This window comes from Nomascus leucogenys, unplaced genomic scaffold (genome assembly GCF_006542625.1).
Source record: "Nomascus leucogenys isolate Asia unplaced genomic scaffold, Asia_NLE_v1 Super-Scaffold_258, whole genome shotgun sequence".
NCBI classification, from domain to species: Eukaryota; Metazoa; Chordata; class Mammalia; order Primates; family Hylobatidae; genus Nomascus; species Nomascus leucogenys.
In genome coordinates, this window is record NW_022095769.1 from 3,633,473 (window position 1) to 3,654,377 (window position 20,905).

Consider the following 20,905-nt stretch of genomic DNA (forward strand, 5'->3'; position numbering starts at 1 on the left):
GAAGAACAGTAGGAGATGGGCCTCTGGGGCTGAGGATGGGGGCCAGAGGGAGGAACAAATTAGAGAGCTGAAGAAGGAAGTAGAGTCTTAGCAGCTAGGGGCGGGAGGAGGAGGTGGGAGACCGAGAGGCGAGGGCAGAGGAAATAGGCCCAGGCACTGGAGACGAAAGTCTGGGAGTCTGAGCCGCTGAGGAGCCACCTGGAAGGTGCAGGCAGCGGCAACATCAAACCTGAGATCCGAGGGCTGGCGCTGGGAGTGAGCTGGAGTTGGGGGAGGTGGCTCGTGTGGGGGGCCAGGGGGCGGGTAGGGGAGCTGTGATCAGGACAGAGGGGCTTGAATTGAATCTACCCTTAGCCCCACTGGGTCTTCAGCTTCCTCAGCCCCCTCCCCTCTTCTGGCTCCAAAGGCCAGAAGCCAGGACTCTGCAGTCCCGCCCCCCACTCCAAGCTATAGGCCGCATGGCACCCACCCCTGGCTTTCCCAGCTCCTCTCTCCCACCCATTACTGGTGTTGGGAAAACACATTGTCTGGAGGTGCAAATAGAGGAGGAAAGGGGGTCGCCTGCCAAGTAGGGTGCTGGCTATGTTCATTGCTGTCCAGGCAGGGTCTACACACACCCATGACTGATCCAAAGTCCAGGGGAAGGTGTGTGGGCCTGAAGGTCCAGGTTGAGGGCTGGGTCTTTTTCCTCTCCCAAACTCCCCCCCCACCCCAAGATTCTCCCATCTTTTGGACTGGACCTGCTACCTAAGCATATGGAACCGATTGAAAGAATTTGTATGCTCACCTTATAATTTATGCAAATCAACTCTGTAATTAACTATAATTTGGAGGCATCCTTTGGTATTTGAGACATTTATCCATGAGGAAATGCCCTAGTGATAATGCTCCCGTATTAACATTATTTACTCCACCTGTGTGGTCTCCTCAGCTTGTTTCCCCTCCCCACTCTGATTTTCTGTGCTGGAAGGTGGGGAGGGACAGGGAAGCCCCTCCCTGGAGCCTGCCTCAGTCCTGACGCCTGGGTTCCCCCAGGAGGTTGTGCTGGCCCTGTCCTCCCAATTTTGCCTAAGATTGAAGAAAGAGGTCCAGCTCTGCCTCCTAAGCCCTCTAATACTCTATTCTCTCTTGCTTGATGGGTGGCTTTCTGCTGAGCTTTTACCTTTTCAGGGCCTCAGTGTTCTCATCTCTGAAATGGGGAGAGGAAGGACCTGTCGGAGCCTTTATGGGATAATTGCTGAAAAGTTAATGAAGAGACTGGGAATCCCCAGTCTAGAGGTTGTTGAGGGTATAGGGGAGGAGCAGGAGAAGAGTTTTGGGTGAAGACTCCCTGGCTCATCCTGTGGGAGGGAGGTAGCATGCAAGTCTTGGGGTACTGGGTTCTGGTGTGTAGAGGGGGTACAACTGCTCCTGTCCTCTGCCAAGGGCATTGGGCTGTGGTCAAAAACAGGATGTCATCCTGTGAAAAGTCCCCAGGCCACTCTCCTATGTGGGTCAGAGTTCGCAGCTTCAATGAGCTTTGGGAAACAAGTCTTACTCTGTTTCATCTCCGTTCTCCTTCCTGGTCTTTTGTCCATCTCTGCCCTGGGACATGTTTGTGTTAGCCAGTATACCTAAACTTACAACCATCCTAAAATTAGGCTTATATAAATAGAGATCTGGGGGCTCCCCCTAAATTCACCTTCAGGCCCCTTCTCCCTTTTCCAGGCCACCTTTCCACCCTCTTCACCCTCCTGGAGTTCCAGGAGTCCTGAACTGTCTGTAACAGTTCTTGGCTGGACTCTGCCTCTGGTCTTTCTGGTCTTAGGTGACCTCTTGTCCATCCTAAGCTGCCCCACCCCATCCAAAGTCAGGGAAAAGGTCCTCCCTTCCCATTTGACAATGAGAGATCCCAGGTCCAAAAGATAGATTACACTGGGTCCTCCTGGGGACCCAAGTTGGGAAGTGAGTATGTAAAGAGAGGATGAAAAGGGAGAGAGAGAAATTGTGCCTCAGAGAGGCCAACAACACTGACATGAAGCTCTGCAAGGAGGAACTGACTTGAAGCCGTGTGGTGTGTGTGTGTTGGGTGGGGGGCATGCGTCTTTCAAGTCTCAAAAATGGAACTTGTTTCTTTCTTACCAAGTCCATGGAGGAAACCTCAGGAAGAGGGAATGGAATTTGGAGAGTTCCAGCCATCCCAGCTCTCCACCCTAGCAATGCTGTCATTTCCTCCATCCTGCAAGAACCACTTTGTCCCTCTCCCACTGCCCAGCCAACTCTGCGAAAGGAAGGAAGTGCCCCCAGCCCCCACTCCCAGCTGAAATCCTCCTTTCCTGGCAGACCTCACGGACTCAGATCTCACCCCCTACCACTCCCCTAGGAGAGCTGGGGGCCACTGTTTCCTGGATTATCCTAAAAGCTTCCGAGGCCGTGAGGAATTGGCAGCATCCCTACTCCCTCCTTCACCTCCCCCTTTGGCACTGCCTGTCACCTCCTTTATAAAGCCTGGCTCTTTTATCACCGCCACTTGGCCCTCACTGCCGCCGCCAGCTCTGGGCTCCATGGACTGGTAAGAGAGGCTGTTCCCTGTCCAGTACAGGGGACCTCCACAAAGAGGATCAGGTCTCCACTCTAAAGTAGGGGTCATAGAGAAGGATCTGGTTCTCTCTGAATTGGGAAGGGGGAGATAAGAGGGAGATCTTCGTGGGGTTTGCATGGAGAACCAAAGGGATCCCTTGGAGGTCTTTTGACTGGGCTGGGGTAGTCAGCCCAGTGGAGAAGTGGGGTAGGGATTCATAGCTGGGAACTTTATTCCGAGAGAAAGGAAGGGCAAATAAATGTTAATAGAAATACAGGGCACACACACTCACTGGCTGGAAGATCCTGAATGACAGAACACCTGCAAGGATAGTAAGGGAGAAACCACTATCCACATCCTATGGGGAACTGCATTTATGATGGAGGAGAGAAGACACTCTACACCCAAGCCCACAGGCATAATATGTACACACATTTGTAGATATACACACACCAGCATACAGATGCACTATCCTCAGGCGGGTTCATCTTCTAGACTGAAAAGGGATGGTGGTAGCTAGGGATTTTGAAATTAATAATAAAATTAGTGTCCAGCATTGTGCTTGGCCTTAAGTAGACCCTCGATAAGTGTTTGTTGAATGAAACAAAGGATGAATGAAAGAAAACTATTTGACTCCAGCTTTGGGCTCTACCTGGTTTTCTAAGAATCAGGAGATTGTGATGGGGAGAGGAGGGGAAATAAGGAATATGTTGGCATCCAGGGTCATCAGCTTGCAGGCTTGGAAGTTCAGCCTGGAGGTGGGAGTGGGAAAAAGAGGAGAGGAATGAGTGAGAAGAGGAAAACAGGACCAGACTCTGGTCTGGTCCCAGCTCTGCTTCTTTTTTTTTTTTTTTTTTGAGACGGAGTCTCGCTCTGTCGCCCAGGCTGGAGTGCAGTGGCGCAATCTCGGCTCACTACAAGCTCCACCTCCCGGGTTCACGCCATTCTCCTGCCTCAGCCTCTCCGAGTAGCTGGGACTACAGGCGCCCGCCACCACGCCCGGCTAATTTTTTGTATTTTTTAGTAGAGACGGGGTTTCACTGTGGTCTCGATCTCCTGACCTCGTGATCCGCCCGCCTCGGCCTCCCAAAGTGCTGGGATTACAAGCGTGAGCCACCGCGCCCGGCCTCTGCTTCTAACTTGCTACTAACTTCCCTGTTTTGGGGTTCAGTTTCCCTACCAGTAAAACGAGGGCTTGGACTAGACAATTTGGGGCTAGACCAGCTTTGATATTCTCATAGTGCAATCTCTACAGGACAGTTGAGGTTTGGAAGGGATCACAAGTGTAGAGTCTGACTTGTCTCAGTAATTCAAGATGGGATCAGTTTGTCCATTAGACTCAAGATAGGAGATGGCTTTCATCTAGGGATTCATTTAAGAATGCTGTTTCCTCTGCCTTCAGGCTCTAGGGGAGCCAGACTTCCAGGGTCATCAATTCTGCCATATTGAGGCCAGATGGACTAGTAGGCAGAATACAGGCTTTGGAACCTGAGAGATCTGAACTCAGTTTCTTCTTCTGTCTTTCAACAACTCTGTAATCTTGGGTAGATCATTTAACTTCTTTGATCTTTGGCTTCCTCATCTGTACAATGGGAATAATAATAATTACTTCGCTGCATGCCCATGAGAATTAGAGATACTTGTGTAAAGCACCTGGAACATAGTAGGTGCTCAGTAAATAAACGCTGGTTGTGATAAACACGCAGACTAATGAGGTTTCTCCAGGTACAAAGTGGATCACCGACTATAGATGAAGCTTGAGAAGAAGAGGGGTGGCAGGAATGGGGGCTGGACACTTGCAGGGGAAATCTGACTATTTATTTGAGAAAATGAGGAAGAGCAGCAGAAATGACCCAAGTCAAAGACAGATCTCAGTTTATACAGGAGATGCGATGGGCTGTGTTGTTCAATTTTGAGTAGCAGTAAGTATATGGGCAATGGGCTGTGGTGACCTTGCTCATTATGTCAACATCAGACCATAGGCCGTCATTCGGTGGAAAACATTTATCAAGTGGGCAACCAAAAGGGCTGGAAGCAGAGGACTGCAAGTAGAGGGGGACTGGAGGAAAGATAGTGCCAGTACCCTCAGTGAGCAGCAGAAACCTAGGCAGAGCAGGAAATCAGAATGGCTGGGATTTTCCAGAGACAACTGCATTGTTGTTGAATTTCCTGCTGAGGAGCTGCAGGCAGATAGAGGGTCTTTGCTCGTGGGATTCCAGATGGCTACAGGTCTGGTTGGATCGGGGTAGGGCTAAAGGGGGCCTAGAGTGAAAGTAGCGGGGAGTGTCTACCATCCTTGGGCTGAATCCCTGTTGCTTTCCAGGGAAAAGGCAGAAGGGGCCAGGAAGAGAAGGCAATCTGATGCCTATAAATGAGAGGGGGAACTTGGTCCCCCTACCCAGAGTCAGACCCCTGCACAGGCTTTAGCACCTTAGGAACAGTAGATGCAGCACCAGCAGGCAGCTTGGAGGAGGAGGCAGGAATGCCCAGAGGTCAAATCAGGAACCAGAGTCCCCTACTGGGGGCTCTGTTTTGGACCTGATGAGCTTCTACTCCATTCCAGAGGTAGCTGTGAACTAGGATACAAACCCAACTGGCCAGGATTTGTAGGCTGAATGGATGGAGAGAAAGCTGCATTGATGAAGAGGATTGTCAATTTAGCCATGGCCACAAAGATCCAGAGCAGTTTCTGTGAATCCACATCCAGAGCCCCAAGTAACAAGAAGGCAAAAAGCAAACCCCGACTGATCAGAAATCTCAATCCCCCGATGTCAGGCGGCACCTCTGGCTTCCGAATACCTGTCATTTCTCTAGCTTGGTGGCTGCTCTTACAGCATTTCACCAAGGAAGAAACTGAGGCTTAGAGGCACCTACCTGCCAGGGTCAGTTTAGCAGGTGCAGAGCTGGGGCTAGAATTTAAATCCGTCAACTTCTAGTCCACAGGGCTTTGTGCATACACCTTAATCCAATCAATATTTACTGGGAACTGACTTATTTAATAATTATAACAAGGATATCTTCCATTTACCCGGCACTTACCAGGGGCCCCGTGGGCTAAGCATTTTTAGGCACATCAATTCCTTTAAGCCCCCAAGAGACCCTACCAATGTGTACCCAGGTGGTCCGGATGAAGGAAATGAGCCTTAGAAAAGAGGGAGATGCACAGATGAATCCGACATCGATTCTGGATAAGAACGTGTGTGTGTCTGAGGGGTACCGCACACATACGCATACATGCATGGATTGCTTTTCACCCCGCTTATGCACTCGGTTTAGCTATTTTTGAGTTACAGTTTGAGTGTGTCCCGAACGGGCATGCAGGACAGGTAAACCAATGGGGGTGGAATAGGGGCTGTAGAGGCGAGATTAAATCAGCCTAAATTCAAGTATGAAATCGACTGTAAAGAGGAAAACGAAATTTTAAAAAGCCGACGGCAAAGCGCACAGAGGAGACCAACTTGCCAAATGAAAGAAATAGGGAAATTAATCGGTGTTCCCCTGTGAAAAAAGGGGTCACATGGAGAGATCAACACTGCGGCATGGGAGTGAAGCATGGGGCCACCTCGGCGGCCAGGCAGAAGAATGCGTGGGTGGGGGATGGAACTTCCCTACCCACCGGTGCTTGGCGGGTCTCGGGAATGTCGACCCATCCAGATCTTGAGAGAAGTTTTTGTGAGCTCCGCGAGCGCGCTGAAATTTTACCAGAATATTGCACTGGGCATGTGCATTTTTCTCAAAGGAATCCAAGACCCCCTCCCCAAAGTTGAGAACCTTGGGTTTAGTTATTCTGGTGAGAATTAGGAAGGAATGGTGGCAAAGGATAGCTTAATTCCTTCCAGAAGTGTCCCTTCCCAGGGCCATTCAGGCGCCTGCCCATTCTTCAGAACCGGGTGCTCGGGGACGAGGGTGTGCGTAGGCTGAGCATTTCCCAAAGGACAGGAGGGCGAGGAGAGGCGAATTTGGGAGGTGGATTTCGGAGGCACTGGGGTTGCTACCTAAGGGGAGGGGCAAAGTGAGAGCTGCTGGGACCTGGGACCGGAGTAGGGGGGCAGCAGAGACCGGTTGTGGGCAGAGGCTGGGAGAGGGGAGGAGAGGAGGTGGTCATCCAGAAAGGTCAGAGAGGGAGACCCCGAAAGGGAGAGGGAAAAAAGGACGGGGAAGGGTGGTGGTGGAGAGAAGCAGCGCGGCGTGCGGGGGGGTGAGGCGGGGCAGGGGACAGGGGTCGGGGGTCTGGGGAATGGGGAAGGAGGGCAGCCAAGACAAATTTCACACGGCCTAGGCCTAGAGGCGAACTGGAAACATACTTGGCGCTCAATCCTGTTTCCTTCTTTCCTCCCAGTTCCGGGGCAGGGCTGCCCGTCCAGAGAGGGTCAAGGGCCATCGAGGCAACCTAAGGGTTGCTGCCTAAGGGTGGCTCCGTCTCACCCCCAGGACCTGCCCCCTTATCCATTCCCCCCCGGGTCTTAGTCCTGCGTCCTCTGCTACACCGAACCAGCTCCAGGGCAGTTTTCCACCCGGCGGGGCGGGTCTTAGAATCTGGGAATCACCCCACCCGGGCCCCTCGCCCTGGGAGTGGAGGGGACCAGGGAGGAGCGAGGGAGCGGGCGGCGCACGCCCTAGTTAGCTTTCCTCCCCCACTCCCGCCCGCCCCCTCCTCGCGGCCCTGGCTGGGCCTCCGGTCCAGCCGAGCCCGCAAGGGTTAAAGGCGGCCGCAGGTGAGGTGGGCGGGGCCGCGAGTTCGGGGGGAAAAAGCAGCGCTGGGGAGAGGATGAAGGCAGAGAGCGCGGGTGAGTCACGGGCGGAGCTGGCCTTGTTCGCTCGCTGGCTCCTGCCCGCCCTCCGTCCTCCGCCCTCTCGCCAGCGCTCACCTCCTCCGCCGCCTGCCGCCTGCCGCCAGCCACCGAGTCTGGCTCGCCCTGGGCTCCTGCCCCTCACCGCTGGAGAGCTCGCCGGCGCACAGGGCCCATGAGCGACCGTCTGTAGCGCACCAGCCAGCTGTGCCCGGAGGCCGCCGCAGCCTCGAGGTAGGAGCGCGGGTCGGGGTGGCCAGGGGTGAGCGCTACGGAGATTGTCTCGAAAAAACGCACTCCGAACGCGCCCCAGCCTCCTATGGCCTTGGGAGCGGGGTAGTCCTAAAGGATCTGAGGGGTTAGAACCCCCATGGAGGGAAAACTGGGCGGACGGGAGAGACTGGAGAGACCGAGGAGGCTGGAAACCGGGGCAACTGGAGCGACTGGGACAACCAGAGGACCGGGACATTGAGAACTGGGAGTACTAGCCGGTGATCCAGAGAGGCAGAGCCGAATGGGGCATAAGGGTGCACCGACTTGCCTTCCCACTTCGGGGAGAGAGAAGCCTGCGATGTGCGCTGTGCTCTCTCCTTTCCTGAAATCTTTCTAGGCCTGGAAGTGAACCGGACATATACTTGGTACTCAATCCTGTTCCCTTCTTTCCTCTCAGTTCTGGGGCAGGGCAGTGTTGCCCATCTGGGGCAGGTGGATCAAGGACCATAAAGGCAACCAAAGGGTTGCCACCTAAGGGTGGCTCCATATCACCCCCAAGACCTGCCCCCTCCTCTATTCTCCTCGGTCTTAGTCTTGCATCTTCTGCTAGACTGAGCCAGCTCCAGGGCAGTTTTCCACCCAGTGGGACGGGTCTTAGAACCTGAGAATCACCCCGCTTTGGGTTTCCGAAATCTTGGTAGCAGGCCATTGCATCCCAGGCCTGGGCTCTCCAGCTCTCTGCCAGGAGAAGCCACTCTGGAGCCCAGATTATCCTAGCCTTCCCACCCTCCAGCCCCTGGGGCAGTTCCCAGGCACCAAAAGCTGTTAGGGTCCCCGGCTTCACAGCTCCTGCCCAGCCCCTTCTGTGCTGCCCCACCCCAGCCTGGGGCTCCCTTCCTGCAGCTTCACCCTGTTTTTGTCTTGTGGTGAGGCAGCCAGAGCCTGAGTAGGTGCCCCCGTCCTCCTCTCCCTCCCTCTCCCAGGCTATCAGTGCCACCTCCCTGGTCCCAGAGGCAGAAGTGGTAGGGTCAGCTAAGCCCTGCTGTGGGAAGGAAACAATCCTGCCCTAAGTCACTGGTCTCCTCCCCCACCAGTAGAGAAGACCCAGGCATACAAACCTGCCCAGCTGAGGCAGCAGGGCTTCCAGGCCTTAGGGAGAGGTGGTGGGAAGACAGTGAACTTCAAGCCACAGATACGTGGTTGAGAAAGGGTTGGGGGTCTTTAGCGTTCTAAGGGTCTACAGAAAGACTGGTTTACAGAAAGTAACAGACTGAGAGTCCAGGAGTTAGGAGACCTGGTTTATTGAATGAATAAATGAACATCCTTCTCCAAGTCACTGTGCCAAGTCATTCAGCCTGCTTCCTCCTCTTCAAAATAAGAAGATTGGCCTGGAGCAGTGGTTCTCAACATTTGCTGCATATAGGAATCATCTGGGGGGGGCTTCTAAAAAATGATCCACGCCTGGGATGCACTCGCTTATGTCATCTTTTTGGGCAATTCTTGCTCTTAAGTTCTGTGGTTATTTCTCTTGTTGCCTTCCTCTTCCTGCACTCTGACCCTATATCCCTTAAAGGGGTGCAACTGTACCCTCCAGAGCTTGCTGTCAAGCTCTTCTCTGGGGAAGCCATTCCCTCCCAACTTTATATCTGGGCCTCCTCTAGTATGGAGAGGAAGATGGGTAGCAGTCAGAGAGTTGCCTTGCACTGGTATGAGTCAGGAGAGGGATGGAAATTTGGTTTTCTCTGGTGGGGGTATCTCCCAGATTCCAGGGAGTATCTGGTGGCCAGAGAGCTGCTCCCCAGGGAGGTGAAGTCCCTGCTTGAGGGAAGGGGGTGGGGGTATGTGAGTTGGTTTAGTGGGCCCGATGTGACCAGGCCAGGCGGGGAGCAGCGTAGACGGTGAAATGCTTTTCATTACTGAACATGCTTTGGGAATGGCATGAGAACTCTTTCTCTAAAGACTCAGGACCCGTTTGGGGCTTTATGAGGGGCAGGTCACCTGAAGCTTTGGGTTTCAGAAATAGACCATCCCCTCTTCCATCTGTATCCTGAGTTAAACTGGGGAAGCTGAGATGGGTCTAGATCCTCCATTTGGGCTGACGCAAGTCTGCAGGGGGAAAATGCCACTGCCCCTTGCGCTGGCCTGGGCAGCTGGGGTGGGGATGGTTCTAGCACTGTGCTGTAGGTGTATCTGACCTACCATCCTGGGAGTGGCCCAACTCTAGGGATGAGCTGGGTCATACGGCAGGGATCACCCAGAGGAAGGTAGACCTCCATCATCCTCTGTGCTTGGATGAGAACCTCACGTCTTGGACCCTTCCTCGCACTCCTGAATTCTCTAAACTGATCTCTAGTCCTCGTTCAGAGGTGCATCCTTCTTTTACACCTGGGGCCAGAGAGGAGGACCTGGGTTAGGAGGGAAAGTGAGCTGGTCATTTCCCTTACTTTTCTGCTTCTTCGCCTCCTTTAGGTCCCGTCTGAGGTGCCCCTGACCGTCCCTGCCCTCACCCCACCCCGGATCCCGGCAATGCTAACCGCTGTCTGCGGCTCTCTGGGCAGCCAGCACACGGAAGCGCCGCAAGCCTCCCCGCCGCGCCTCGACCTGCAGCCTCTCCAAACTTACCAGGGCCACACGAGCCCTGAGGCCGGGGACTACCCCTCCCCGCTGCAGCCTGGAGAGCTGCAGAGCCTCCCGCTGGGCCCGGAGGTGGACTTCTCGCAGGGCTATGAGCTGCCAGGGGCCTCCTCGCGGGTAACCTGCGAGGACCTGGAAAGCGACAGTCCCTTGGCCCCGGGCCCCTTTTCCAAGCTCCTGCAGCCGGACATGTCACACCATTATGAATCGTGGTTCAGGCCGACTCACCCAGGCGCGGAGGACGGCTCGTGGTGGGACCTTCATCCGGGCACCAGCTGGATGGACCTCCCCCACACTCAGGGCGCGCTGACCTCACCTGGCCACCCGGGGGCGCTTCAGGCGGGCTTGGGGGGCTACGTCGGAGACCACCAGCTTTGTGCCCCGCCACCCCACCCGCATCCGCACCACCTCCTTCCAGCTGCCGGAGGGCAGCATCTCCTAGGGCCGCCCGACGGGGCTAAGGCCTTGGAAGTAGCCGCCCCGGAGTCTCAAGGGCTGGATTCCAGCCTGGACGGGGCGGCGCGTCCCAAAGGCTCCCGGCGGTCGGTGCCCCGCAGCTCAGGCCAGACCGTCTGTCGCTGCCCCAACTGCCTGGAGGCGGAGCGACTGGGGTCTCCGTGTGGGCCCGATGGGGGCAAGAAGAAGCATTTGCACAACTGCCACATCCCGGGCTGCGGGAAAGCCTACGCCAAGACGTCGCACCTGAAGGCGCACCTGCGCTGGCACAGCGGCGACCGTCCCTTCGTGTGCAACTGGCTCTTCTGCGGCAAGCGCTTCACGCGCTCGGACGAGCTGCAGCGCCACCTCCAGACCCACACCGGCACCAAGAAGTTCCCCTGTGCAGTCTGCAGCCGCGTCTTCATGCGCAGCGACCACCTGGCCAAGCACATGAAAACCCACGAGGGCGTCAAGGAGGAGGCGGCCGGGGCGGCCTCCGGAGAGGGCAAGGCCGGCGGCGCAGTAGAGCCCCCCGGGAGCAAAGGCAAACGCGAGGCCGAGGGCAGCGCGGCTCCCTCCAACTGAGCTCCTCGGTGCCGCCTCCCTGCGGGTCTCCCGGGGGGCACTGGATGCGAGCCCCCAGGTCTGACGTCCTTGGGGGTGGCTTGAGGAAGAGGGGAAGGTGCGTATTTATTCAGGGAGGAGGAAAAGTGGTGCAGGGACAGGGAGATGGGGCGCTAGAGGTTCTTAGTCTCTGGGGCTACTAGGCAGGCTGCATTTGACTGGACCGGTAGGAGCTGCGCAATGCCCCTCTGTTCTCCCCTGCCTCAGTTTCCCTTGCCCCTGGGCTGGGGGGTTGGGGTGGGACACCCGTACCGCGGCTGGCTGGCGGGGCCAGGCTAGAGGAGACAGCAAGTCCCAGGCCCCGGAGCAGAGAGAAGTGGGGACGGCCCGGGGCGCTGGTGGTGGCTGTCTGGACACGTCCTTAGCGCCTGGGAACCAGGACATAAAAGCGCCTCCGGAGCCGCCCTGAGGGTCCCTTTCATCCCACTTAAAGTGCTTCTGCCCCTAGGGTTTCCGGAGGGAGAGCCGAGATGGGATGGGGGAGCCTGGGGGTCCCCCTTGGCAGGGGTCTCTCTCTCTGGTTTGGAAGGTTGTTGCTGTAAAAATAACTCCTTTGATGAGCTTCCTTATTAACCCTTTCAGACCCAGTCTGATGGAGCCATGAAGGAAGAGGGAAAGAGGGCTGGCATTCCTGACAGCCTCCCAGCCAGGGCTGGCGATAAAGGACAGAGTTAGATGTAGGGGGCGAGTAGGGAAGTCCCCTTCTAAAATGAGAGATAGGGATTTGGTGGGGTATGGAAGGAACTAGCCCCTTCCCTCTCCACCTCTGATTCAGCCCTTAATTCTTGGTCCTTACTATAAATAAAGTTCAGTAGTCACATTCCCCATCTATTACCCTAGGTGTGTTTTCAAGGCAGCCAGCAGTAGACTCCATGTAGTTCCCACCAGTTGCCTTCCTCTCAGGGATGGAAGGAAGAGGGTTTCTTGGGCTGGTTGAGGACAGATTGGGGGTGTCTCAGCAGAGGAACGTCCACTGGTTCCCACTCAGAGTGGAGGCCTGCAGCCTGCCTGACCATCTCTTTAGCCATCACCAAGAAAATAAACCCCACTGTCTCTCTAGTTTGGCCCTTGTTTTTCCCTTGCTCTTGCTGTAGCATGTTCATTAGGGGATTCCTTCCTCCCCCTCATCTCACAGGGGAAGGGAGAAGAGTTGTTCTCCCACTGGAAGGGGTTCTGCCTTCTGAGGTGACATCCAGGAAGCTGTCCCCATTCCCTTCTCCTTTAGATGCTAGAAACACATTTTGATTCTGATCATGGGGTGGGGGAGAAAGGAAGGGAGGGAGGTGAGAAGCCCAGCAGAGGCTGAGCCAGGCAGAGGGGAAAGAAGCTGATATGAGGAAGGGTCTGGCAGGCCACAGCCCCTGCAGCTGGAGGGCTTTCCCACGCTCGAGAGAGGGGCCTTACAGTCCCTCTGATACCCCTCCCCCTTCCCCTTGCTCCCTTTCTTCACCCGGAGCCCTCTGCGGAGATTAGCTGTGTATTGATTTTTAAGTTATAAGCAAAGGGTATTTTATTTAATATTAGGTTATGTGTGTGCATGTTGTGTGTACCTGTGTGCATATATGTGTGTTTCTCTACTGAGCCTGGGGTCTCTAGCCAGGGAGACCCCATCTTATTCACCATGTCCAAGATCCTGGGATCTGGGCCCAGCATCTCTTCTTCCCTTGTAGATGCTAGAGCCCAGCCAAGGTCTGGGAGCTATATGGGAAGTGGGGGCTGGGATCTGGGTGGGAATATGTGTTTGTATACAAAGGGGCCCTTCTTAAAAGGGACAGGATGACCTTCCGGAGCGACTCATTGGCCTGGGGTAGTTTAAGAAGTAATGTTCTTTCTTTCTTTCTCTTTTCCCTACCTCCTGCTAACCCAACCAGAGATCCCCTTCCTTGCTGAGAAGGTTGGGGGCAGGAAGAGAGTTGGCAGTGCCTGCAAGTTGCCTGGCCAGGTGGAGAGGGGGAGAGAGGAAGGGCACCGTGGGTGTAGGATGCCTTTCTCCTCCACCCATCGAAACCAGCCATCCCCTCCCTGTGCCACCAAGACAGCCTTTTCCAGTGGCCATCCTAAGGGGAACTCCCAAATGGGTGTTGGTGGTAGACACAGATGCTCCCCCCAATGGAAGCCCCAAGCTCTGAGGTATGCGGGTAGAGGCTTTGGATAGGTTTTCTTCTGCTCCCCTCTTGTATAGATCTAGGCTGCTTGGCTGCCTGTCTTTCTAGGCAGCCCCCCTAGAGGAAAAATGTAGGAATTTATTTTTTCTTTAACTGCTGTGAACTCACTTTGAAGGGGTAGGAGGGAGAAACAGCCTGTGTTTTTTATGCAATAAAGTCATCAACTACATCATGCTTCCTTTGTGTTCCAGCTCTGTTTCCTTTTTGACTCAGTGTCTCTCAGCAGTGAGGACCAGGTCTGGGCCACAGAATGGGGTGGATGCTTCCCGATGATCCTGCAGCCCCTTGGAAAGCCTCATGTCTATTGAGTTGGGTTGGAGCTGGGGTCTGATCCTGCCCCAGAGGTGTCTGGTACAGAAGAAGGGAGGTGCTTCCTCTGGGTTGATACCCGGGCTGTCCCTCCCTGGTCTCATACCTGTGGTTATGAGAAGTTTCTAGATATCTCTTTCCTCCTCCACATACAAACCTCTTCTTTCCCTTCCCCTGCTAAGAACACTGGTTCCCTCTTTCCCAGTCATTGGCTCCCTCACTCCATCCCCATGGAGGGTGCATGTCAGTCCATCCCCTGCTTGTGACTGAGCTGGGGGTGACTGGCAATGATTTCTTCACCCAGGATGATCCTTATCAGGGACAAGGCGATGAAAGGCAGCCGAGCTATCTGATGGGCTCCCGCCCAGCTGGAAAGTATGAGGGAAAGGCTCCTATTGTAGCTCACAGCTAGAGACCCACCATGGTTACACAACCACAAGGCACACAAACATACCCGCACTGGACCCATGTGCACCCGCCCCCAGAGATATGCAGAAATATCCATCTGTACACATCTTCCCAGGCCTCCCAGTGCTTGATACAAAGTTGGTGCCTAATTCACAGCAAATGAGTAGAAAGCCTCATGATTCCAGAGCCCCAAAGCCAGGAAGGTTGACAGAAGATAGGTTTTGGGCTCCAAGGGGGCTGGGGGGCAGGAGTTACTGTGTTCTTTCACCTTCTCATTCTACCTTTCGCCAAAAGTATTATTTTCCCCTAGTGGGATTTCTAGATCCACCACTCTAACCCTAACCCAATTTCTCGAAGCCAAATCTGGTACTCAGGCTGGCCCATCCCATAACTTAATTTGGGATCCTGGGGTCACAATGTTTATGGCTACCTTAGGATAGGGTCATCAGAATGAATGATTTAGGGGTTGTAGAGGAAACCAGACTGGTTTGGGGCCAATTGTTTTGTTTCCATCTGCTGCTGGATTTAGAAGGCTGGGAGGAGGAAGGACAGGTGTGTTTTCCCGAGACCTTATGCCAGCCCCACTCCTCCAGGTGCCTCTTTTGTCTTCCTGGTTCTAGGGGAGTTAGACCCCAGGAACTTGGTGAGTCCCGTCCTCCTTTACCCCCATTGCTGCCCCCAGGGACAGGAGGGCAGCTGTGCGGCTGGCTAGGCCTGTCTGGGCAGGGCTGGGGCCACCCCTCCTCCCTATGCAGCTCCTCCTGCTGACCTGCATTCTTAGCAGGGGCCTTTGGTGGGGCTCTGACGCTTGCTTGCTTGCTGGAAATGCTGCCTGGCTGGCCTGCCCCCCACCCCCCCACGACGGAATCCAAGGCCACCTCTGACCCCCCTCAGATGGGGTGTCTGGCAGGAGGATCGTGGAGGGCCCAGGAAGGGGTTAGGGAAATCAGAACATCTGGGCTGGCTCTCTGGGTTCCTCTCCTGGGAAGTGGAAGTAGAATCTACTCCTACCCTCTAGGGTGGATGAATGAAATAAGAAATGAGAAAGTGACAGAGAAGAAGACAGCCTGGGGACTGCAACCTGGGGATGCGCTGTGGCCTCTCTCTGCCTCTCCTCCTGCCTGTTTCCGCCCCACAGTGGGAAGCCGGGGAACTGCAGGAGATGAACCCGCTTTCCTGCAAGCTGCTTCAGGTGCCCAGATTTCTCAGCACACAGCCTTGATGTTTGCTTCTGGAATGACATTAATTGGCAACCTCACAACCCCTCCCCGACATTGTATCAGAAAGAGCCTTCACCTTCCCATTAATCCTAGTGTGACTGACCACCAGCACCCTAGCAGAGTAGGCTTGAAAGAAAGCCAAACTCCACTAAAACACTGTTAGAATTGTTTTCTTTTCTTTCTTTTTTTTTTTTTTTGAGACGGAGTTTTGCTCTTATTGCCCAGGCTGGAGTGCAATGGTGCGATCTCAGCTCACCGCAACCTCTGCCTCCCAGGTTCAATCGATTCTCCTGCCTCAGCCTTCCCAAGAAGCTGGGATTGCAGGCATGTGTCACCACGCCCAGCTAATTTTGTATTTTTAGTAGAGATGGGGTTTCTCCATGTGAGCCAGGTTGGTCTCGAACTCCCGACCTCAGGGGATCTGCCCACCTCGGCCTCCCAAAGTGCTAGGATTACAGACGTGAGCCACCGCGCCCGGCCCACTGTTAGAATTGTTAAGCAAATACAGTAAAGTCAGAGGATACAAGGTCAATGTACAAAAGTCAATAGTGTTCCTATACACTAATAACAAACTATACAAAAAAGAAATCAAGAAAATAGTCCCATTTACAATAGCTACCAAAATAATAAAATATTTAGGAATAAATTTAACCAAAGAGGTGAAAGATCTGTACTCTGAAAATAAGACATTGATGAAAGAAACTGAAGAAGACACAAAGACATGGAAAGATATTTCATGCTCATGGATTGGAAGAATTACTATTGCTAAAATGTGCATACTACTCAAAGCCATCTGTAGATTCAGTGCAACCCCTGGAAGCAGATAACCTGCAGCATCTCCCCTCCCTCCATTCTGGAGGGCTCCACAGAGCAAAAGGGTGTAAGATGCATTTGTCTTAATGATGGCTATGGAGAGATGGTTTGTGGAGAAAAATGAACTGAAAATCAAAACATTTGGGATCAGAGTGTACCTCCACATGACTCTGTGTCACCTTTGGCCAAGACTTCTTTGTGGTTTCAGTTTCACCACAGGTAAAGGCACCAAATCTTTGAACTAGAAAGTTCCAAATTTCCTTTTAAAGCGATCTTCCTATGGGTTTGAGCACTGTCGGACAGATAGGCCCTCTGGGATCAGACGGGTTTTGTGCACACGTTCCCGTATTTATTAATTTTAAGAGACAGGGTCTTGCTCTGTCACCGCGGCTGGAGTGCAGTGGTGTGATCTTGGCTTACTGCAGCCTCAACCTCTCTAGCTCAAGTGATCCTCCCACCTCAGCCTTCCGAGCAGTTGGGACTAGAGGCACGCACCACCAGGCCCAGCTAATTTTAAAATATTTTCTGTAGAGGTGAGGTCTTGCTATGTTACCCAGGCTGGTCTTGAACTCCTGGGTTCAAGTGATCCTCCCATCACCGCCTCCCAGAGTGCTGGGATTACAGGGGCGAGCCCCCCCCCCCGCACCCAGCCTCCACCACTCTCGTATTCTGTATCTTATTCCCCTGGGCGCCTCCAGCCTGGGATTGCGCCTCTGGGATTCAAACCAGGACTCAAGTATCTGAGGTTCTTCCTTAATCTCCAGATGTCCCAGCAGTCCTCTTTCTCTGACAAAGTCTCCCTTTCCACGCGGGATCCTTTCCACCCCCAGCTCCAGCTCCCCGCAGTGACTCCGCGGGGTTAGCAGCCTTTGTCAGGCCTGAAATGGGCGCCTGGGTAGGACAGGGAGCCAGGTGGGACTCGCAAGGCCGCTCCGCTCCGGGAAGTAGTGCAGGCGCGCGCCCTGGTGGAAAATCGCGGAGCTGCAGGCTCCGTTCCGGCTCCGACCCCGAGGCCGAAGGCCTTCCAGGTCACCCGGGAGTCTCCGCCCAATGGGGCGGCCCTGGCCAGAAGCGGAGGAGGTGGCACCCAGGACCGAGCTGGTGTCTTGGAGGGAGAGAGGGTGAGGGGAATACAGTACTGGGGGTGAGAGAAGCGTTGGACAGAAGAGGGTCGGGTATCTGGACATGCGCAGGGCCGCTGGACTCTTGGGGTAGCGAGGGGGACGGTCCCACGACTGCTCCGAAGGGCCGGGACTCCCAGTGGGGGCGGGACCCTCGGAGTGCCCGCCTGCGGACTCCCAAGCCTGGAGCCTGGGGAGAGGGTGGGCACCTCCGTTCCCGCACACCCGTGCATGGTGTGTGCGCCGAGCGTCCAGAAGCCACGGCGGTGTCTTCCCTGCGCGTCTTTTACACGTGTCGGGGTAGGCGGCTCCTCGGGGCTGAGCTGTGGCCAGGGTTATAGAGAGGCCCGCCTCTCCCCAGATGGCATCGTCGAGCCCTGACTCCCCATGTTCCTGCGACTGCTTTGTCTCCGTGCCCCCGGCCTCAGCCATCCCGGCTGTGATCTTTGCCAAGAACTCGGACCGACCCCGCGACGAGGTGCAGGAGGTGGTGTTTGTCCCCGCAGGCACTCACACTCCTGGCAGCCGGCTCCAGGTGGGTTAGACTTTACGGGGTGCTGGGAGGTGTGGCAGATCTCTGCATTCTTTTAAGACCTTCTTCCCTGCTCCCCACACCTGGGAGGCTGCCAGAAGTAGTGGAAGAGCATAAGCTTTAGGTTTACCAACCTGGACCTGAGCCCATTATGTAGCCTCAGTCTACCTCAGTTTCCTCTTCTGTAAAATGGGAATGAGACCTTCCTCAAAGGGATCTATAAGGTGACTGGCAGAGTGCCAGCACTCGAGGGGCCGCCCCTCTATGAGTGGACGCTTCCTTTCTCCTCCCTCACCTCTAGTGCACCTACATTGAAGTGGAACAGGTGTCGAAGACGCAGGCTGTGATTCTGAGCCGTCCTTCTTGGCTATGGGGGGCTGAGATGGGCGCCAACGAGCATGGTGTCTGCATTGGCAACGAGGCTGTGTGGACGAAGGAGCCAGTTGGGGAGGGGGAAGCCCTGCTGGGCATGGACCTACTCAGGTGCAGACCCTGCCCTTCCTCATCTGCCTGACACACCAGAAATCTGGGGGCTGAATTTTGACCTGGGCCCATCCATCCCTCCCCCAGCCTGGTTCACGGGGGCCTCCTCCTCTCTGCAGACTCTGCCCTTGTGCCTTCGTGAGGAAGGCTGCAGCAGCAGCCACCTTTGAGCCTCTCCTGGCCCAGAAATAGAGCAGTGGTTATTTATTTATTTTCAGTTGAAATCTCACGTAGAGTCCCGGTTTATAAAACCAGTAATAGTGAATGGAGCAGCTCTGGGTGGAGAGAGGTTGGGGGCTCAAGACACTTCTCTCTCTGAAACTGTGTTTCAGGCCTTTTCATGGAACCCTCAAAGCATAGCACATGGAACCAGGGCACTGAAAGCCACTGGCATAATTGCGTTTGATATGATCAGTGCCAGGAGATTTGCTGTGTGACTTGGGCCTGTCACCAAACCTCTCCGGCCCTCTTCTGTCCCCTGGAGCTTCTGCCACCAGCCATTGATCCCTCTGTCACCCTTCTGTCCCTTGGCCCTCTCTCTTGCCAGGCTGGCTTTGGAACGGAGCAGCTCTGCCCAGGAGGCTTTGCATGTGATCACAGGGTTACTGGAGCGCTATGGGCAAGGGGGCAGCTGCCTGGAGGACCCTGTGCCATTCTCCTACCATAGCACCTTCCTGCTGGCTGACCGCACTGAGGCATGGGTGCTGGAGACAGCTGGGAGGCTCTGGGCTGCACAGAGGATACAGGGTGAGGTGTTCCCTTTCTGCCAGCTTTGGGAAGTGGGAGAGATGGTAGGGGCGGGGACGGGCCCGATCCAGGTGCAAGCCTGTTGGGACATCGAGGGAGATGGGAGATGAGCCCACTTGGGAATTCTCCTCCCCTTCACTTAGTTAAGTCTTGCTTGTGCTATAGCCTGTTGCTTCTTCTGGGAAGCCTTCCTGGACTTCCCTGGGTGGTCAGGTTTCCTGCTCATATGCAAGCAGGTACTTCTTTTTCGTCGCATTCAACACAGTTGCATGCTTACATTTATCTCTGTGATTATTTTGTCTGCCTCCCCCATCACACTGTAGGCTCCATGAGGGTAGGTCGTTCTCTTCTTCACCATGTTCTCAGCACCTCGCCCAGTGCCTGGCATAGAATAGATGCTCAATGGTAAATGAACCGCTCCCCCATCTCCTCCACAGAGGGGGCCCGCAACATCTCCAACCAGCTGAGCATTGGCAAGGACATCTCAGCCCAACACCCGGAGCTGCAGACGCATGCCCAGGCCAAGGGCTGGTGGGATGGGCAGGGCGCCTTTGACTTTGCTCAGGTCTTCTCCCTGACCCAGCAGCCTGTGCGCATGGAGGCTGCCAAGGCCCGCTTCCGGGCAGGGGGGGAGCTGCTGCGGCAACGGCAAGGTTAGTGAGTGGTGGAGGGGGCTGGGGGCCAGGAGGGCCACAGCAGTGCCAGCCACTCTCCCCTCCCACAGCTTCCCCCCTACTCCTTGGCAGGGGGCATCACGGCAGAGGTGATGATGGGCATCCTCAGGGACAAGGAGAGTGGTATCTGTATGGACTCAGGAGGCTTTTGCACCACGGCCAGCATGGTGTCTGTCCTGCCCCAGGATCCCACGCAGCCCTGCGTGCACTTTCTTACCGCCACGCCAGACCCATCCAGGTGGGAAGAATGAGGGTGGGGAAGGCTGGGGAGAAGAGAGGATCTGATATATCTCCGCCCTTCCATCTGTGCCCCTTCTAGGTCTGTGTTCAAACCTTTCATCTTCGGGGTGGGGGTGACCCAGGCCCCCCAGGTGCTGTCCCCCACTTTTGGAGCACAGGACCCTGTTCGGACCCTGCCCCGATTCCAGACGCAGGTAGATCGTCGGCATACCCTCTACCGTGGACACCAGGCAGCCCTGGGGCTGATGGAGAGTGATCAGGTATCCCCCAGGGAGTAGGGGCTACCCTGAGGGGATGACAGACCTCCCCCACTCCCAGTGGGACTCTGGATATATGAGGGAACCTGGGAGTGGAAGAGATTTCAGAGCTGGGGAGAGGAGATCCTCCCTTAGAAGCCAGCAACTGCCTTTGGGGAATGTCGGGTGGGGGTCTCTCCTTTCTCCTGCTTGTGTGAGGTGGCACACAGTCCCACCTTCACCTGGTGGGAAGCCTGTCCTGGACAGACTCATCTCAGCTTTCCCTTGGGGCAGGATCGGGGGCAGCAGCTCCAGCAGAAACAGCGGGATCTGGAGCAGGAAGGCCTCAAGGCCACACAGGGGCTGCTGGCCGGCGAGTGGACCCCACCTCTCCGGGAGCTGGGCAGCCTCTTCCAGGCCTTCGTGAAGAGGGAGAGCCAGGTTTACGCGTAAGCTTCATAGCTTCTGCTGGCCTGGGGTGGGCCCAGGACCCCTGGGGCCAACTGCCCTGAGTGGTGGTGAAGTTGGAGCAATCCCTTCACGCTCCTTGGCCATGTTCTGAGCGGCCAGCTTGGCCTTTGCCTTAATAAATGTGCTTTATTTTCTCTTCAGTGAACTTTATCCCAGGACCAGTGGGGGTGGGAGATCCAAGTGAGGCCCAAAGGCAGCTGTGGGCTGGCTGCAGGGCCTGTGGTTGT

At 55.2% G+C, this 20,905-nt stretch overlaps 2 protein-coding genes across 4 annotated transcripts; both read left to right on the forward strand.

Moving 5' to 3' along the window:
* Window positions 1-2,330: 2,330 nt before the first annotated feature.
* Window positions 2,331-13,598, forward strand: SP6 (Sp6 transcription factor). 2 transcript variants are annotated; one of them, XM_003278721.1, is made up of 2 exons: window positions 2,331-2,551; window positions 10,033-13,598. In XM_003278721.1, the coding sequence occupies exon 2, from the start codon at window positions 10,090-10,092 to the stop codon at window positions 11,218-11,220; it is 1,131 nt and encodes a 376-aa protein (XP_003278769.1). In that variant the 5' UTR covers window positions 2,331-2,551; window positions 10,033-10,089; the 3' UTR covers window positions 11,221-13,598. The 2 variants fall into 2 exon arrangements, with proteins under 2 accessions (XP_003278769.1, XP_003278770.1); XM_003278722.1 differs by lacking the exon at window positions 2,331-2,551 and adding an exon at window positions 7,307-7,584.
* Window positions 13,599-17,286: 3,688 nt separating this feature from the next.
* Window positions 17,287-20,812, forward strand: SCRN2 (secernin 2). 2 transcript variants are annotated; one of them, XM_030807989.1, is made up of 7 exons: window positions 17,287-17,830; window positions 18,129-18,310; window positions 18,858-19,057; window positions 19,495-19,710; window positions 19,782-19,969; window positions 20,051-20,231; window positions 20,502-20,812. In XM_030807989.1, exons 1-6 carry the CDS (start codon window positions 17,657-17,659, stop codon window positions 20,225-20,227), a joined length of 1,137 nt encoding a protein of 378 aa, XP_030663849.1. In that variant the 5' UTR covers window positions 17,287-17,656; the 3' UTR covers window positions 20,228-20,231; window positions 20,502-20,812. The 2 variants fall into 2 exon arrangements, with proteins under 2 accessions (XP_030663849.1, XP_030663848.1); XM_030807988.1 differs by having other exon boundaries at window positions 19,804-19,969.
* The last annotated feature ends 93 nt before the right edge of the window (window positions 20,813-20,905 follow it).